General features: G+C 46.1%; 1 protein-coding gene across 2 annotated transcripts in view; it reads right to left on the bottom strand.

Moving 5' to 3' along the window:
- Window positions 1-6,726: 6,726 nt before the first annotated feature.
- MFHAS1 (malignant fibrous histiocytoma amplified sequence 1) overlaps window positions 6,727-18,299 on the bottom strand; it is a 95,134-nt gene continuing 83,561 nt past the window's right edge. The window contains exons 3-4 of one of the 2 annotated variants that reach the window (XR_002775218.1): window positions 12,748-12,858; window positions 6,727-9,421 (exon numbers count right to left, since the gene is read on the bottom strand). Coding sequence is in view for 1 of the 2 variants with exons in the window: in XM_003797660.3 (XP_003797708.1) it covers window positions 9,388-9,421 (34 nt within the window). In the remaining variant the exon portion in view is untranslated. The remainder of the gene's footprint in view (window positions 9,422-12,747; window positions 12,859-18,299) is intronic. The other variant, XM_003797660.3, reaches the window with a different exon arrangement.

The following is an 18,299-nucleotide window of genomic DNA, read 5'->3' on the forward strand; positions in this document are numbered from 1 at the left end:
CTTTGAGCCACAGGCACTGCGCTACATTTCTATATAAGACTGACAATACATATTGCTTTGTGCAACTGCTTTTTTTCAAATCGGTAGAGAGAAGAAAAATGAAGATGTGTGTAATTATGCAGTTTCTATCATTATCCACGGAATTTCCACTATTGGGTCTCTTTGATGCCCCCGCTCAGACCCCTCCCCCTTGTTCTTAACTTTTGACCTAGCTAGGTGGGGGTTGTCCCTGTTCCATGTAAGTCACTTATTAGTCAAAGGTTGTGCTTAAGCCCCTTAGACGCATTTTACCCAGTACTGTTGGTGTCTGAGTAGCTGGGAGGCTGCTATCATGTTTTGAGGAATTTACATTTTGGGGGGCTCTGCATTCAGCCAGGGACTAGAAGCTTGGAATTCCCTCTCTGATCACTCTTAAGGCAGCTCAGACTCAAAAATGCACATGGTCTTCCAGACTGCTGGGATGAGTATGATTTTAGTTCTAAGCCCAGCTTCCTAGGGCTCCCCTGAATTGGAATAGCTTATTTTTCAATTGCTGTCTGCTCACAGGTTGTGACTCAGCCCTGTGTATCACAGAGCTTTCCGCCTTGCGTGTGGCTTGGGGAAGCTGTCGGATCTGCCCACAGCTCGTGCCCACTGGCCTGAGTGGGTGCAGTGAAGCACTAGCAGGTCACTTGTTCTTCTTGGCTCCTGTCCTGGTTCTGTTCAACATCTGGCTGCTCTGCCGTTTCGCTTGTGCCTTGCAGCTACCGACCTCCTTTGACCTCCTTTGCTCTCCACCATGACTTCCATTGCTTTTGACAACCCTTTAGGCATGCAGCTCTCCAGGCTGTGTTCTCAATAAAGTCAGCAGCTGTAGGGAGGGCTGCGAGCACCTCGCCTTGACGGCATGCCTCCCCCTGGATGAGACCCTCTAGCCCTGCACTGGAATGGAGGGCAGGAATTCCGTTCTGGGAATGACATGCTTGCCTTAAAGCAGGTACTGAGGGAGAGGGAGGATGAGGTGGCAGCCCCTGTCTTCTTGGCTTGCTGCTCCTGGCATGGAATCTCTACCCCATGGAACAGCTGGCCAGGGGCAATCCAGCATCAAGTTATCAGCCTGCTGTCCAGCTTCAGTTCTTTAAGTGGAAGCCATAAGGAGTGAGGGAGGTTCAGAAGGGCCAGCAATTCTGAAGGCCTGTCCTTCCCAAACTGTAGCCTCAGCCAGGGCATCGAGGGGAAAGACAATCTCCCTTGTTTGGTCACCTCATCCTAGAGTATAAGGCTGGAACAGAGCTGCTGGAACTGTAGAGGAAAGGGGAAAGGAGGTCTGGACTCAGATGCCATAGAGTCCAGCCATTCTTACCAATATTAAGTACATTTGCTTGAATAAATGCTTTTCCATCTGCTGTATACCCTTGGGAGAATTCTAAAGACTTTAAATCTGTGGTCCCTAACTGCCAGGCCAGGAGCTGGTATTGATCCCTGGCCGGTTAGAACAGGGACACACAGAAGGAGGTGAGCAGTGGGCAAGGGAGAGAAGCATCATCTGTATTTAAAGCCGTTCCCCATGGCTCACATCACCACCTGAGCTCCACCTCCTGTCAATCAGCACTGGCATTAGATTCCCAAGGAGTGTGAACCCTGCTGTAACTGTGCAAGGGATCCAGGTTGCATGCTCCTTATGAGAATCAAACACCCCTACCCCACCCTGATCCATGGCAGAATTGTCTTCCACAAAACCAGTCCCTGTTGCCAAAAGGGTGAGGGACCACTGCTTTAAATGATTGTTTGTACTTTGTTTTTTAAAATAATTTTCCCTAGTTAAATTGATATTTTGCTGGGGAGCGTTCTCACTGTGCTCCTTCACCCATCTCTCTGGAAGTCCATTCATCTGCCATCCTTTCTGCTGTAGTAATGAATGCATGGCTAGCTCACAGGGCGTTGCGTAACCTGACACACACCGGGCATATGGCTTGTGCCCAATCTAACTTCATGCCATAATTCCTTGAGTACTGAGCATAAAATAAACCCAGGCAATTTGTTCTGTTCTACATGTACCAAATCCATGGTTTCGTTTCTAATGAGGGAAACGTGGGTTCACTTTTTCAGTCTGGCTTCAGTAAAACAGGGGGAAAAAAGTACAAACTTATAAAGATTTCCTAAAAAACATTAAAGTGTTCGTAAATCAACTTCCCCATATTTCAATTATACTTACATGAAAAGGCTCCACTGAAACGTCAAAAGCATAACTTAAATTTCAAATTTAAGAAATATTAATTTTATGATATCATTTTTCTATAATCTTCCAATAAATTTTTCTAGCAGAAATTTGAAAACCAGAGGAATATTTATAAAAGCTCACAGTGGAGCACGTCTGTAGTCCCAGCTGCTTAGGAGACTCAGGTAGGAGGAGGCCCTTGAGGCCAGCCTGGGAAACACACTGAGACCGCACCTTAAAATAAGCAAATAAATAACATAAAAGCTTTTGGGTATTGGCTATGGGATAGAAACGGGGTGATAGTTTAGAGAAAGGAGGCCTGTCTAGAAGCAAAAGGGAGTTTATTAGCGAAAAGAAGTGAGGTCTGAACCCAAGTTGGCCCAGCCCCTTCTGGTTCAGGTGTCTTTTTTAATTTAAGGTATAGCAAGAATGTGAGTCGGGGGTAGCATGGGAGGGACCACTTCTTACATAGGGGCTGTTAGCCGGGTGGAGAGTCCACTCTCTGTAACATTCCAGAGCAATTGCCCAGCAATATTCCAGAGATGTGGGGCTTTAAACACTTTGCAGTTTTTTTTTTTTTTTTGGCCAGGGCTGAGTTTGAACCTGCCACCTCTGGCATATGGGGCCAGCGCCTTACTCCTTTGAGCCACAGGCACCACCCGGGCTTTAAACATTGTTCTGGGGTTTGACCTTTGACTCGATTCATCTGACTTCTTGGTTCAGTTTCTCTACATGGCCACGCTGATGCTCAGGCGGTATCTAAGATTTGAGGATCCCTTTTCTACATGGGGCTCTGCAGTCTTACTCAGGCAAATACCTGGTCTCTTCCAGGTCTCCATCAAACCCATGGGGTCACTTTAGGCCAGCGGTCCCAGACTGTCTCTTTGACATTACACGGATACTCACGTGTCATTTTCATCAATTTTACCGCATCATCACACTTTTTTCTGTATCTGCGTAACATCTGCACTTAGTCATTTATTGTTTCTCTCTAGCACTTTTGAATTTCTTTCTAAATACATTCATTTGTAAAGCAAATGTTCTATCACTCATGCAAATAGCCAATTAGGACATATGAAAACAAAAATTGTTAAACATTCTAGCTAGATACTATAAAAGGCTCAGAATTTGAGGCCTACATTCTGTTTTTTCTTAGAGCCATGCAAGAGAACAGCTGTATTTGATTAACACTTACTATCATAAGCACTTTAGACACAGTGCCTAATTTTGTATTCCTAACAACTGCACGGGGAGGTTGTCTTCCCTGTTTTACAAGAAAACTGAGGCCCAAGTAGATAGCAGAGCCCAGATCAAATGGAGGCCGTGTGGGGTCAGGACTCTTAACCATGCCACCCTCCTGCCCCCTACTTCATGTAAGAGATGATCTCTGTGATTTGATGCCATCTCTGCCTCACCCACAACCACCTCCGGGTGCCCTGGCAGCAGGCTGCGGACTCCACTGCCACACTCTGGAAAGGCTGGACCTGGAGGATGTCCACTGTTGACTCTGGGGAAGGCTTCCTTCCAGGCTCAGATACCTGTGGAAATGCAGCACATTCAACTCCTCTTTTCAAGGCCCACACTTTAGGCTGGCATCTAAAAAGCTCTCAGAGTTCTAAAGCAGATTTTTTTTTTGCAGTTTTTGGCCAGGGCTGGGTTTGAACCAGCCACCTCCGGCATATAGGGCTGGGGCCCTACTCCTTTGAGCCACAGGTGCTGCCCAGCAGATACTTTTTTTTAAGACAGGGTCACCCAGGCTAGAGTGATGAAAGGGGTTTGGCAGTGTATCCAGAGATGAAACCAGGAGAAGTTCAGGTCAATTTTAACGAAAGGGGACTGAGACCTGCCTGGGCAAAGATGGCGGCTGCACCGAGAGTGGTTGGGGGCATGTTTTTACACTGGGTTTAGGGGAAGGGAGATTCCACAGGTTGCTGGAAGGCTTCGTTGGGCTAGGGTCTTTCCTGTGGCACTCTTGGGGCAAGGGGCAGGTAGACCTTTTGTTCCGGGAGAGGAAGTGGGGTAATGGTTTAGGCATTTAACAAGTACAATGACAGATCATAGCTCACTGCAGCCTCCAACTCCTGGGCTCAAGTGATCCTCCCGGCTCAACCTTCTGAGTAGCTGGACTACAGGATGCCCAGCTAATTTTTTATTAATTTTTGTAGAGACTGGGAGGTTTTGCTAGGCTCCTCACACTGGTCTTGAAATCCCTGGCCTCAAGTGCTCCTCCTGCCTTGGCCTCCCAGGGTGTTAGGATTATAGGTGTGAGCCACCACGGTCAGCTGGGTCTTTTAATCCTTGTTGAACACAGAATTTCTCAAACTTACTGGATCTCAGAATCCTTTTAAAGAGGAGCATGTCTTAGTATATCAGGAAGCATGCTTGTTCCACAGAGCAGTTTGGAAAACACTGGATTCATCTCGGTGTTTAAAAGAAATTAATTTCACTGAAAAATATAAAGAAATCTTCATTCAAAGAGACTACAGATGTTCAAGTAGGGTTTCTGTCACTAAGTGAATTTTCTTATGCTGGCACACCCAGATAACTTTAAGGGGTCACCTGCTTTCCAAAACCTCTCCCATTCCTTCCACCCCCATGTCCTACTCGAGTAATAATAGCAAGTTCCTCCAGGTGATGGCCTTCCTCTCTGTCAGTTCTACCAGGGACAGAAGCCATCACGGACAAAGGAAACCCTGGGGATTTGAACAAAAAACTCTTATTTCCTTAGAGTAAGTGTCAGGCACCTTATATCCCAAGTTCAGTAAACTTGAAACCTATTTCAGAAAACTTACAACTAGGTATGAGAAGTTGTGATAACGAATGCACTTCAAATTGTCACCACTGACACCTGCTTCTCGGCGTGACCTGCTCAGCAAATTGAAAGAAGTCAGAGCTTTTTCTTTTTTTTTTGAGACAGTCTCACTTTGTTGCCTCAGCAGAGTGCTGTGACGTCATAGCTCACAGCAACCTCAAACTCTTGGGCTTAAGCGATTCTATTGTCTCAGCCTCTCAAGCAGCTAGGACTACAGGTGCCCACCACAATGCCTGGCTATTTTTAGAGAAAAGGTCTTGCTCTGGCTCAGGCTGGTGTTGAACTCATGCGCTCAGGCAATCCACCCAACTCGGCCTCCCAGAGTGCTGGGATTACATCGCACCCAGCCTTCAGAGCTTCTTGATAATGAAAACCGAGGCCCAAATTGCTCGTGTGTGCTCCCTGTGCCCTCTTCACCAGGAGAGGCACTGAAGGGGACTGCTTGTCATTACCAGGACACAGCTGCAGGAAAGAGGCACTCCCCGTGGGAGGTACGCCTTGTTACATGACTCTTGGGAATACTGACCTCCTTGTGGTTTCTGCTTTTCTTCTGCCAATGGCTTCTTCACCCAAGGGCTTCACCTGCCTCCGAAGGAGCCCAGCAAGGAAGCACTTCTGGTTCGAGGTGGTCCCTTCTTCCTGGTGTCCCTCTGTCCCCAAGAAGGGCTCTCTGGTGTTGGTTTTGCCCTAGAAGCTGCAGCCATACTCTTTCCCTCTTTTTATCTCTTCATCTGCCATTTTTAAAAAGCAGGAGGAAAAGGAAGAATAGAGGTCCTTTTTTTTTTTGAGACATAGTTTCGCTCTGTCACCTAGAGTACAGCACAGTGCAGCCTCCAACTCCTGGCCTCAAGCAAGTCTCCTGCCTCAGCCTCCCAAGTAGCTGGGACCACAGGCACCTGGCACAACACCCAGCTAATTTTCTACTTTTAGTAGAGATAGGGTCTCGCTCTGGCTCAGTTTGGTCTCAAACTCCTGAGCTCAAGTCATCCTCCTGCCTCAGCTTCCCAAAGTCCTAAGATAACAGGGGTGAAGAATAAATTTTTTTTTTTTTTGAGACAGAGCCTCAAGCTATTGCCCTGGGTAGAGTGCCGTGGCATCATAGCTCACAGCAACCTCCAACTCCTGGGCTCCACCGAGTCTCCTGCCTCCTGCTCCCAAGTAGCTGGGACTATAGGCGCCCGCCACAACACCCGGCTATTTTTTGGCTGCAGCCGTCATTGTTGTTTGGTGGGCCTGGGCTGGATTCAAACCCACCAGCTCAGGTGTATGTGGCTGGCGCCTTAGCCACTTGAGCCACAGGCGCCGAGCCAGGAATAGAATTTCTGATGGGTACTGAGAGGTCTGCTGTATTGGCCTGCAAATCGGGTGTTCTGGGGTCATATTTACGATGTGGTGCTGAGGACTTGCGCTAAGAGCCCTTGAAAGAAAGATCAGGAACTTCCAGGCCTCTCACAACCATGACCTAAGAGACAGAGCTGATATTCAGAGGTGCATCCCAGCCTGAACCAGAGGCAGAGTTTGAAAACAGTGACTCTTACGTTTTAGAGGACTCAATCATCAAACAGATGAGGGCCACCAGCACCTCCCCCTCCCCCATAGCTTGAACAACATTCTTTAAGAACTAAAAATATAAAGGTTGTCCTCTTAACTGATACAATGGAAACTAAAAACCAACAAACAAAATCAGAAACAACTCAACTCTGGGAATAGAACTGCATAACCATTTCTTTACATTTTTATTGAATTTTATTTTTTAAAATTTCTGCCCAGTTACGACAATGAAATGAGAAACCACAATTACAATCCACAAACCGTGGCATGAAAAACAACACACACCCCATCAGGAATTACACCAAACCCTTTCCTTTTTATTCATTCAAAAGGGAGTCTAATTAATGCACACGTGTCAAATCTGAGCACTGTCATTTTTTTTTTTTTCTTAGAAGAGGGAAACCATTTATTCTGGCAATGCTTTTACAATTCCAGGAAGTGGTTCTGATACCACCAGTTGCAGGAATAGAAGCCATAACAAACTCGGAGGGCATTTCATTGAGAGGTAAGGGACTCCTCGGTTGGAAAAAAAGATTCCTCTTGTGCTTAGTGAATTACTTGTCAGTCTTGGCTGGTCGCTGAGCCTTCCCAGGTGTTGAAAGAGAACATGGAATTTCCTGCACAGGCAGCTGAAAATTCCTTGTAGAGCAAAATGTTTTCTGTGTCTCCAACCCTCCCCCACCCTGAAGCAAGTTCTCAAGCTTCTCTGGAGCTTCTTTCGGTCACTTGATTCTCTATCATGTGGACCCTTTTGCTAAAACACACGTGACACCAAGTTTCTTCTTCCACTGCTTCTCTCGGGTTCCGATGACAGCACGAAACATCACTTGTCAAATAATATTAGATATTAAGAATGTGGGCATCGATGCTCATGATTAATAGCAAACACTGTGCAGGGTATGTCACCCAAAGGAGCCTGTTTTTTTTGTTCTTGTTTTGTTTTGTTTTTCATTTAATATGGTCCCTTGGGGAGGTAGCCCAAAGTCACACACTTCAAGAGTCTTGTTCTCAAGACTGGTTAAAGTTGGTTCATAGGACAGTTTAGAAACTGTCTTGGGCCAATGTAAAAACTCTTACTGCCCAACAATTCAATGGTCCAAAAAGCAATTAAAAGTTACCATTCAGTTTTACACTTCCACGCAGGCGCGCACACACACTCTCGCACACACGTACATAAGAGAACTGTGACAAAGGGATTAGCCAGATTCATCTTGTGACTGTGTTCTAAAGAAAACGAAATCTCCAACTTGAGCTGTCCCCTTCAAGTACTTGAAAATGCAAAAACAGTCTGCTCCCATTCGGTTTTATGATCATCGGAAATCCTACTTCTTTCATTATAGGCTCTGGGGTCAGGAAAGTCACCTGCTGGGGCAAGAAATGCCCTACGGAGATCAACTCATGATTTCTCCCAAGGCAGGTGCTGGCTTGTTATTTCTGTTGAAAAAAAAATCTGTTGAGGCTTTGCCTACTGTAGCCTACCAAGAGTCACTACTTTATCAAAGAAGCAGAAGGGTAACCCCAGCTGACTCACGTGTCTTGTGTGACCCTGGAGAGAATCAGTTCTCTTTACACATTTTCCAACCAACACCCGGAGGAGGCAGATGTCAACAGAATCCCCTCCCTTGTCTCTATCACAGCACAGGCAGTCTGGCCCCCGTCAGGGGGAGAAAAGAGAGCAATTCTTTTGCATTTGCTTTACATTTGACTTCATGGAGATTTTAAAGCAAGGGTTTTACAAGTTCTCAGCAGCAGACTGTCCAATCAGAGGCTCTGTATTTATAAGTAACCAACGTGGGATGGTGCTCTCCAATTAGAAAGGTCACTATCTGAAGGCCTGACAGCCAGATGTGTGTGGAGAGACTGCAAAGGGCTCTGCTGAATTTCACAGACTGTTCTAGGAAAACAAGGTACTTAGTGGTAGAGTTCTTTGCACGATTCAGAACTGAATCCTGATTATCTTGAGCTATTAAATGATGAAGGTTTTTCATGGACTCTCTGTCCCCTTTGGCCCCTAAGAGTGCCCCATCTCTGCCTAGCACTAGTGATATGTGGGGAAGAAAAGGGCATAACCCCCGCCGTGATTATATAGGCGATTTATAAGCCGGGCCCTTTATTGAAAAGGAACGGGACACTCTCTGAAATACATATTTAAGGGTCTTGCTGATTACTGGCAATCTCTATGAACCAATACTTAATCCATGAGCTAATAGATTTTCTTTAATCTGAGAAAGATAAAAGAAGGAAGAAAAAAAAAATAACCAAAAAAGGCTTATGCTAAAATAAGTTGGCACAGTTCTCATGCAGAATATTGCACCCAGTGTTCACTAACGCTAGAAGCTCCAAACTGTATAAATTTAAATGTATTTGCATATTATAAAAATAAAGATAAACATATACATATTTTACACTCGTTACGGAACAGCAATGAACGTCAGTCGATCCCTCTTTCACATTTAACACAACTAAAATCTGAGTGCTCTAAATACTGCCACCTGTCCTGGAACTATGGCTTAGAATGTGCATGGAAAACAAAATCCCTGAGAAGCCATTCGACTTTTTGTTTGTTTCTTTTCTTCAAGTAGCGCTCTCCTTGGAGGATCACAGTTCTGAGGTTCAGGTTGTAAAACATTTGCTCCATTTTCTCGCCCATCCTCCCCCGCCCCGCCCCCCCGGCCTGCCCGCTCCCCACCTCGGAAAGCACCCTGAATGCTTAGTCACTCGAGTTCACAGAACACGCTGGGTGCAGAGGGCTCCCTGGGTACAAAAGACAATCCCAGGTGAGTTCGGATGCTCTTTGCTCTCCACGGAAATTCCACAGCCGTGAAAGTCACTGGTTTCTATGCTTTTCACCAACGTTCTTCCTATAGGGGTGGATGAGAAGAAAGGGCAGGATTATAAAAAGTTCTAGGCAACAATGCCCTCATTTATCCAGCAATTTCTGCACACACTTCGTTGCTACTTCTAGAATTGCCTCATTACTATGTCAACGCAGGCAACTAACATCCCCACCAGGGAGAGACTCTTTTGAATAGAAATTCACCAGACATATCTATTACTGATGTATGGGCCATACACAAGGAACGGTGCTAAATGGCTGTACCGCTTATTCTGTCGTGATTTTACAGCTTAACTACATCTCTAATTAACAACCCACAACTCTAAACACAGAGCTACTTCCTTTCAAAAAACACAGATGGTCACAAAAAGATACACTAAAGAACCCCCCAGGAGTAGTAATAGATATACTAAGACTAAAACATGAGATTTCTGGCCTGTAAAGCATGATTTTACTTAAAATGTTAAAAAGGGAGGTTGACAACTGAACTCTGGAGTTTGATGATTATAAAGGGAGAACACGTCTGCATCCTCAGCGAATTTACCAAAGTGGCATCAGTTCAGACAGAACGGTTAGAGGAATGAGGGTCAAACATGGCCCTCCTTTACTTTGGCTTTCTTCCAATGACAAGGGATGGGATGTCATTGATAGTGTCTTAGCAACATTTGATAGAACATTCGAAGACGTTGAAAAGAAAGGAAAAAAGGTTTATGATCCCCAAGCCCCCATGTCTCCCCTAATGCTATTTGATTTCAGGGACACTGAGAAGTCAGTACCCACCTAAGACACTGCCCCAGCCCAGACAAGAATCGGCGGGAGGCTCCTTCCAACAGGCTGATGATAAATGATGCTGCCAAAGATAAGCCACTTCCAGGTACAGCCACATCCTAGGAATCGAGCCCTTCACTCTAATGCATTCTCTATCAATCTTCAACTCCTAAAAATCCCACCAGGTAAGTTCCATCTTAACTCTGCACTTTACTAAGAAGGAAAACTAGGGTTCTAAGAGAGGAAGTAACTCCCCCGAGGGTACATCCTAGTGAGGGGAGAGCGGGGTGTGTAATGAGGGTTGTCGGACTCTAAAACACGTGCCCCAGAGAAGAGGGGTAGGATGTCCAGGCCCTAGGTGGGTTTCCCATTTCTATGGAACCATGGGTGCTTTCTGAAGAGAAGGTTTAGCAAACTGCCCCAAATTTAAGTAGCATCATGATAAGTCTAATGGTGAAGAGGTTGAGTATGAAAACACACCTCTCAACACAGCAGTGAACTCTGGCTATGTGAGTGTCAGATTCACCTGGGAGAAGCTAAAGACCCTTCTGAAATGCAGAGTTGCATCTAGCTGTCTGTTCCCCTGGGCCAGAAGTGAGACAAGAATAGCAACTCAAAGGCACCAGGAAAAAATACCCAGAGTTCAATCATATTGATACCTATATCTGGGCTGTTAGGGAAAAGAGCCACCAAACTGTCAACCTTCTCTATGTCACATTTCCATTCCAGTAAACTTGTCCTCATCCTTCAACAGCCACCTCAAATGCTACTTCCTGGGACTTTTTTTGAGTCTTTCTGGTCGAGTTCTTTGTTTTCTGCCCTTCCAGGATTTTATTCATATGCCTGTCACAGCAGGGACCACATTGTCATGATAATTAGACACAGGTTCTTCCGGTTATTTGATTCCCATTCTCCCCAAGGAGCCTATTAGATCACGGAGGGCAGGGTCTGATGGGGTTACTTCTGTGTCCTCGACACCTGGCACAACGTCTACTAGAAGGCACGTCCTCAACAAAGATCTGCTGAATGAATGATAAGACGTGATGAAAAAGCCACAGGAAAAAGCAGCCAAGACCAGTGAGATCAGGAGGAAACATGTAAAAAGAAGTAGGGAGATGTGACTGTAATTAGAGGCACTGGGGGTGGCTTCCCAGAGCAGGTGGCCTTGGCCCCAGGGACCAATGGGCCGTCACTGGGTAGGAGGGAAGGGTGGCAGCCAGCAGAGGACTGAGGACCAGCACCCAGGGGAGCAGCAGGGTGGCCCTCCCACAGTAAGGAGCATCTCACATGTCAGGGAGTGGCTGGAGTCGGATCACGCGTAGCCTTGTGAGCTGTGCCTGAGATTTTGAACATGAGCCTGTGGTCGTCAGGAGGCTATCCAAGGTTTTTTAATAGAAAGGCGCTGATGTTAAAAGCTAATATTGGTTTGAAGAATGTAAAGATGACAGTGAGAAGGCCAGCTCAGACTCGATCACAGTGATCTTGGCAGAGATGGGGGTGGGAGGTAGGTGGGGGTGGGGGCAGTGGGTAGAGGAAGGCTGGGGCTGAAGGGAAAGGCACGCGGTCAGGTTCACTCATGGCAGGGAACACTGGTAAGATGGGACGACAGGTCTTGGTGAACAACCCCCATGAGGAAGAAAAGGCGAGGAAGGAACTGGGCAGACGGGCGCAAAGCCATGCCACCACGCGAGACAGGGAGAGGGCTTTGGGGCGGAAGAACAGTAAATCCAGATACACCCGAGAAGCCCGCAGCACACTGGGAACAGAGGCTGGGGGAGGGGCTAGCCTATAGGGTTCAAGTTTGAGGACTTGCCCCAAGACCCAACAAAGAGATCATGACTCCAGATATTTAGAAGCTTAGGCTGAACTTGAAGCTACCGCACGTTGCATTAACTGCATCTTTTACGCTCTGTATTCTGATGCTTTCATATCTGGGGCTTTGCTGATCCCAGAGGAACCATCCCCCTTGGGGCTGGCCAATTTCTGGAGACAGTCAAGAGACAGTAAACTTGTCCCAGGATATAATTTTCAAATACAGTCTAACTAACACTGAACCCACACCCCAACCACCTCCTCTATCGGGCTTTCACACCCCAGGCCTCTATCCACCTGCCCTAATCATCTCAGGGCCAGCTACCAGACAACTGGGGACAACCCCTGTGCCCCAGCTAGCCGCTGAAATTATTCAAGCCAGCCCGTGCTAGGCCTGCACATCCTGCAATAAAGTCCCTGCCTCTCTCTGCCTGTGATGCCCTGCAGAGTCCCAAATGTTGTAGATGCAGCCAACTCTTGTGATACTCCTGCATCATAGTCTATTTTTGGAAAAACGATTTCATCTTCTGACAAGAATCTAAGATTGCTACTATATACGCTACCATGGTCAATTAAGCAAAGGAGTCAGTTTCCTTATTCCTAATTCCTAACTACAAGTTGATTCTAGATACGTACAAGAGTTGTCGTCTTAAGATGTCCTCCTCTATGGAATCCCTTCATCCCGACACCCCCTTTTTACCCCTGAACTCTCCAAGGGCTCAGGAGGGCCTTACCTACTTAAGAAATTCTCTCTGCTTCACAGAGACTTACCCTTAAAAACTGGTGCTCCTAAAGTCACAGTTTGGGTACAGTAAAAATGATGGCATAAGGAAAAGATGCACTATCTTTTCCACTTAATTTTCCAAGAAAGTATGAAGATACCTAAGCAGAGAGGGGAAAAATTCCAGTATCAATGTGGCTGATGGGAGACTAAATAATTAAAGAAATACATTTTCTTCTGGCCTATACAAGTAGCAAGGCCTCCTGCTCTCTCACTGTGCAGAGAACAAAACAAATCGATGCAAATCAATGTGATACACCCCACAGACAACCTTGCTTAGCCTTGGGAAACACCACCCCATCCCCACCCTCCAGAATTCTGTGGATAGTGAAAATGCGCCAATGTGATGAAGCTGAATTCATCCTGCTCCACTGCTTTTTAAAGAAACCTTTAAACTACTCCATAAAGAACACCATCCTAACCAATCTGGGTGAAATTAGACATATTTTGCCTCTTGGTGAGATAAAGGCTGCAGGGTCTTCATCCTACTTTTTCTGAAAGGCTACGTCAGGCTACGTCAATTGGTATTAAATATCCTTACGTCTAAACAATGTGACTGCCAAAATTCCTGTGCAAAATCGTCACCATCCTTTGAGAATACTTACAAATAGTAACTGGAATCTAATGGTGCTCTTGCTTGAATGGGAACAGTATAGAGAAAATAATCTAAGATTTTAAAAGTTAAATTTGCAATGCAGTTATGTCATCAGCCTTGCCTGCTATTATTAGTAGTATTTACTGGAAAAGGAGAAAGCTTAGCCCAACCATTTTCAAACCAGCCCATTTTTTGTGAGCTCTGCAACGCATGACCTGACCAAATCAGAATCCATGTTGTTCTTCAGTCTCTGAGAACTCCCGCTGCTCCCCAGAAGAGGGAGCACAGGGCGAAACGGTCCCACCATGAGGGAACTGTCCCTGTCGAAAAATAAAATTGACACATTGCCACTTCCTGTATGTTCTAGGGTCAGTCCATTAAGAAACCCCATGGCAGAATGTGGCTGCATTCCAGGATGCCACAAGGATGCTTCCACATGCTAACCTGTTGTGTTCTCTCTTTCTCGTACGTAAAGATCACTAGGTAAACAGGGTCATCTGGCAGTTTATCACACAGCTGTACAGTTTAACTGGGGGCAGAGGAGGTTGGGCTAATCCTTATTTCAAAGGGAAAGAAAAGGGAAACATCTGGCAGGATGCCTAAAAAATGAGCTGCAATTGGCGAGCTATCCTTTGTCCAAAAGGACTCACCTTCCCTGGATATTAGAATATTGTATCTCAACATGAAGAGCAAATGGACAAAGATAAGATTCACAGATAAAATTTATAAAAGACAATCTCTTCTACTTGCTCCCTACTTTTTCCCATGAAAGTCCATTTTTTTTGAGATAGAGTCTCACTCTGTCACAGCAACCTCCAACTTCTGAGCTCAAGTGATCCTCCTGCCTCAGCCTCCCAACTAGCTGGGATGACAGGTACCTGCCACGATGTCCAGCTAGTTTTTCTATTTTTAGTAGAGATAAAGTCTTGCTCTTGCTCAGGCTGGTCTTGAACTCCTGACCTCAAGCAATCCACTTGCCTCAGCCTCCCAGAGGCTAAGATTACACGTGTGAGCTACTGCACATGCCCCCTCACCATCAAAGTCTATTTTTGCCCTCTTTATGACTCCTAGGGACAAAGGCTCAGCACCCCTCAACTATCCTGGGGGTTAATCAGGCTGCCATGAAGATGTTCTGAAGGAAGACCTCCCCACCCAAACCATCCACACCTCTTCATTATCCAGGAAATAAGGCCCAGCAGTTGGAGTAAAGTCAACTCATTTTCTTTAGACTGAACTATGCCCAGGATAACACATTTATGAGCATTTCTTTAAAACTCAGAAGTCTGCTTCATACCAATACACCAGCCAGCAAAACAATTCCTGAAAGTGGTGTTACAAAGATGTACTGACTGCATGGAACTAGGTATTGTATAGACACAACTGACTATAAATAGGCCTAAGTTTTCTTTGGGGAGGTAAAGAACGTGTTCTAAAATCAGACTGTGGCAATGGTTATAAAACCCTATAACTGCATTACTAATCACCAAATGGGCGAGTTTTATAGTATGGAAATTATGTATTAATAATGTGTTAAAAAACATATCTCACTTAATTCATATTCTTACGATTTTGGGGGCAACCCAGGCAAAGTGGCTACTAGATAAGTTACTTCATTTCAAATGCAGATGCCTTTGGAAATCAAAGATATCCAAAGGGTGGCAATTACTCATGCTTCTATCTAATCATCAGCAAAGAGAAGGCCATTCAGCTCCTGCTTCTCCCTAGAAGGTGGGGAGCAGGAGGATGGGAATTTCATTCAGTTCCTGCAGCCTCATCCAATGGAATGCTGGCTGCACCGAGCCAAGTTATAAGAGTAAAATTGCAGGCTCGGCGCCTGTGGCTCAAGTGGCTAAGGCGCCAGCCACATACACCTAAGGTGGCAGGTTTGAATCCAGCCTGGGCCGCCAAACAACAATGACAGCTGCAACCAAAAAATAGCCAGGCATTGTGGCGGGCACCTGTGGTCCCAGCTACTTGGGAGGCTGAGGCAGGAGACTCGGTTGAGCCCAGGAGTTGGAGGTTGCTGTGAGCTGGGATGCCACAGCACTCTACCCAGGGGGGCAGCTTGAGGCTCTGTCTCAAAAAAAAAAAAAGAGTAAAATTGCCTGGTGGATTTTTTGTCTTTGGTAGAGATGGGTCTTGCTATGTTTCTTAGGCTGGTCTTGAACTCCTAGCTCAAGAGATCCTCCTGCCTCTGCCTCCTAAGGTTCTTGCTGTAGTTTTTGAATTCCTATCTACTCCTTATTGTTGGCCTCTCTTCGTGGGAGACTAAAACACCTAGACGTTTTTAAAATAAGAGATAGAAAAGCATGGATTTCATATGGAAAAGCCGATCAACTAACAATCATCCCTGCTTTCTTCTTTATCAACCACACAGCAGCACCATTATTTTTAGACACAACCAAAAGCAGGCAGCTAATTAGATTAGAGGTCCCTGATTTTACCCACAGGGGGTGGGGGGTAAACTAAGTCAAATCTCGACTTTGGAATGTCTTTTTAAAAACCACCCGTAAGATCTAGATCAGTGGGCTGAGACGCGGGTGATAATGCTGGCACACATGGGACCGTCCCGGCATAAGGATAATAAATAGCCTTCCCATCACTCTCAGTCCTGTCCTGAACAGCAGCAGGGACTATTCGGAGGCCGACAGCAAGAGGGCATGAGCAGTTCTGCCCTCGTGGCCCTTTCTAGCCAGGGAGCCCACACTTAGGGACGTGGAAGGGATCTGAGGGATCAGAAAGTCCAGCAGACAAACATGTGAATCACCCAGGTGACCTTTTTGATTTTAAAGATTCATGCCTAATCCTTCCCCCAAGAATATCTGACATATATGACTTAATTTTTAAAATCTGATCTGTACTGTGATCTGCTTGGGTTAATGTGCCTTGAGCTGCAAAAAGCCAGTGCAACAGTCCCAGTGTCTTGGCTCCTAGTGCCCGCGGAGACCCCAGGTCTCAGGCTCAGCTGTGTTCACGCAATGACCACCTCCTTTGGCAGCTCTCCTCGTTAATCCCCACCAGTCTCCTGCACTGTCACCCTCCTGTGAATCAGCTCTCCCACTGACCCTGTCTGGGCTTCCACATTTGTTTTGTGCTCTTGGAAATGGGCTGTGATGCTTCTGGGGTCTGGGGCGGGGAGTAAAACACCTTTAAATCTAGGAGAACCTTTCTACAGATGGTCACACAGGAGATCATTTTCTCCTTGCCTCCACACTAAAAAAAGGGTCATTTCCAAGAAAAGTCTTGCCAGAAATGTGAAACTTTCCTATTTAGAGAGTATTCCTTCATTTGGAGTTGAGAATGACATTGCAAAGTTGTCATCCATTTTATGAGAACATTTTTGTGACTCATTTCACAATCCAGACAGCTGAATCGAAACTTCTCCAATGCCTCCTCCCTCCCTCCAGCATCCAGTCATCTGCAGCTATGAGCCTCTGGTTACCCAAGACTTTAGTGCTAGCCTCAGACCTTGGGTTCAAGAAGCTGTCAGAGAGAGGAAGGCTGGTAATATTTTTTTCTCAGGTTGATAGAAATGAGTTCTTTCTGGGGCAGGACCCCCAGAAGCCCCTAGGACAATGCTGATGAAGATGGCTTGGCCCCACTGGTCTTTCTTGTGCAAACAAATAATAAAACTTCTCCCCCCACCTCCCCCTCATTTTGGCACGTGGCTATGGCAAATAATAGACTAATGTCTCTTTTGGCTCGGGGAAATCTACACAAACACAAACTGTCTTTACTGAATAACCGCTTCCCTCTGTCCGATACCCTGATTGTTCTATAATATCCCACATCTACCCTTGACCTTAGGTGTCTCTGAAAGAAAGGAACACAATTTCAAAGAAATTTCAAAAACAGCAGAATGTTTGTTATTCGATATGTTCAAGACAGAGGCTATTCTAATTAATACCAAGTCATCATGTCATCCTCCTTAATATTTAAGAAGCTCGTCAAGTGTCACAGTGTCTTAGGGTCACATTAGTGACAGATTATGCATGTTAGATAAAACAGCACTCTGAACGTGAGAGCCTCAGATACGAGTTTCCCTTGGGGGCTCAGTGATATTTTGCAGCGAACATGGCCTAGGGTTGTCTTATCTAATGAGTCACCCAGTTTGGAGAAAAGGGGGCATCACACGCCTCCTGCAGCTGCTAATCCGCCAGTGGAGACCCTCTCTCTGCAGAGGGCACACAGAGGCAGGGAGGCTGGTGCTGCAAGGACAGCCGGGAGCATCCTCCACGCAGAGCTCTGCAACGTAGCTGGACGGGTCCCAGGATGAGAGGGGAGAGGCCACGATTCTCAAATGCAGACTCTCCAATCTCCCTATAAAAAGCTTGTATTCATATATAATGTTTTCATTAAAAAATTCTATGCAGACAGGTAGGAAGGAAAATTAGAGTCTGCTGGCTGCATCTGAATGCTTTGCTGGGTAAGCTGTGTGGCTGGTATCACCCAGATAATGAGGTCTGACCCAAGAAGACCTGGGGCTGTTATATTTTAAGATTTGAGAAATAACAGGGATTTCATCACAGTTTAAAAGTGGCCTCTTTGGTTTTAATAGGAAGGAAAAAGAGGAGAGGAGGGGAGAAGAGGAAAGGGGAGAAGAAAGGAGAGGAGAGGAAAGAGAGGAGAGGTGAGGAGGGGAGAGAAGAGGAAAGGGGAGAGGAGAGGAAAGAGAGGAGGGAAGAAGAGGGAAGAGGATAGAGAGGAGGGGAGAGGCGAAGACAGAGTGGAGGGAAGAGGAGGGGAGAAGGGAGAGGAGGGGAGAGGAGGGGAGAAGAAAGAAGAGGGCAGAGGAAGGGAGAAGGGAGAGGAGGGGAGAGGAGGGGAGAAGGGAGAGGAGGGGAGAGAAGGGAGAGGAGGGGAGGAGGGGGAGAGGAGGGAGAGGGGGAGAGGAGGGGAGAGATAAGAGAGGAGGGGAGAGGAGGGGAGAAGGGAGAGGAGGGGAGA

Source organism: Otolemur garnettii, unplaced genomic scaffold (genome assembly GCF_000181295.1).
Source record: "Otolemur garnettii isolate 467f Iridium unplaced genomic scaffold, OtoGar3 scaffold00121, whole genome shotgun sequence".
NCBI lineage: Eukaryota > Metazoa > Chordata > Mammalia > Primates > Galagidae > Otolemur > Otolemur garnettii.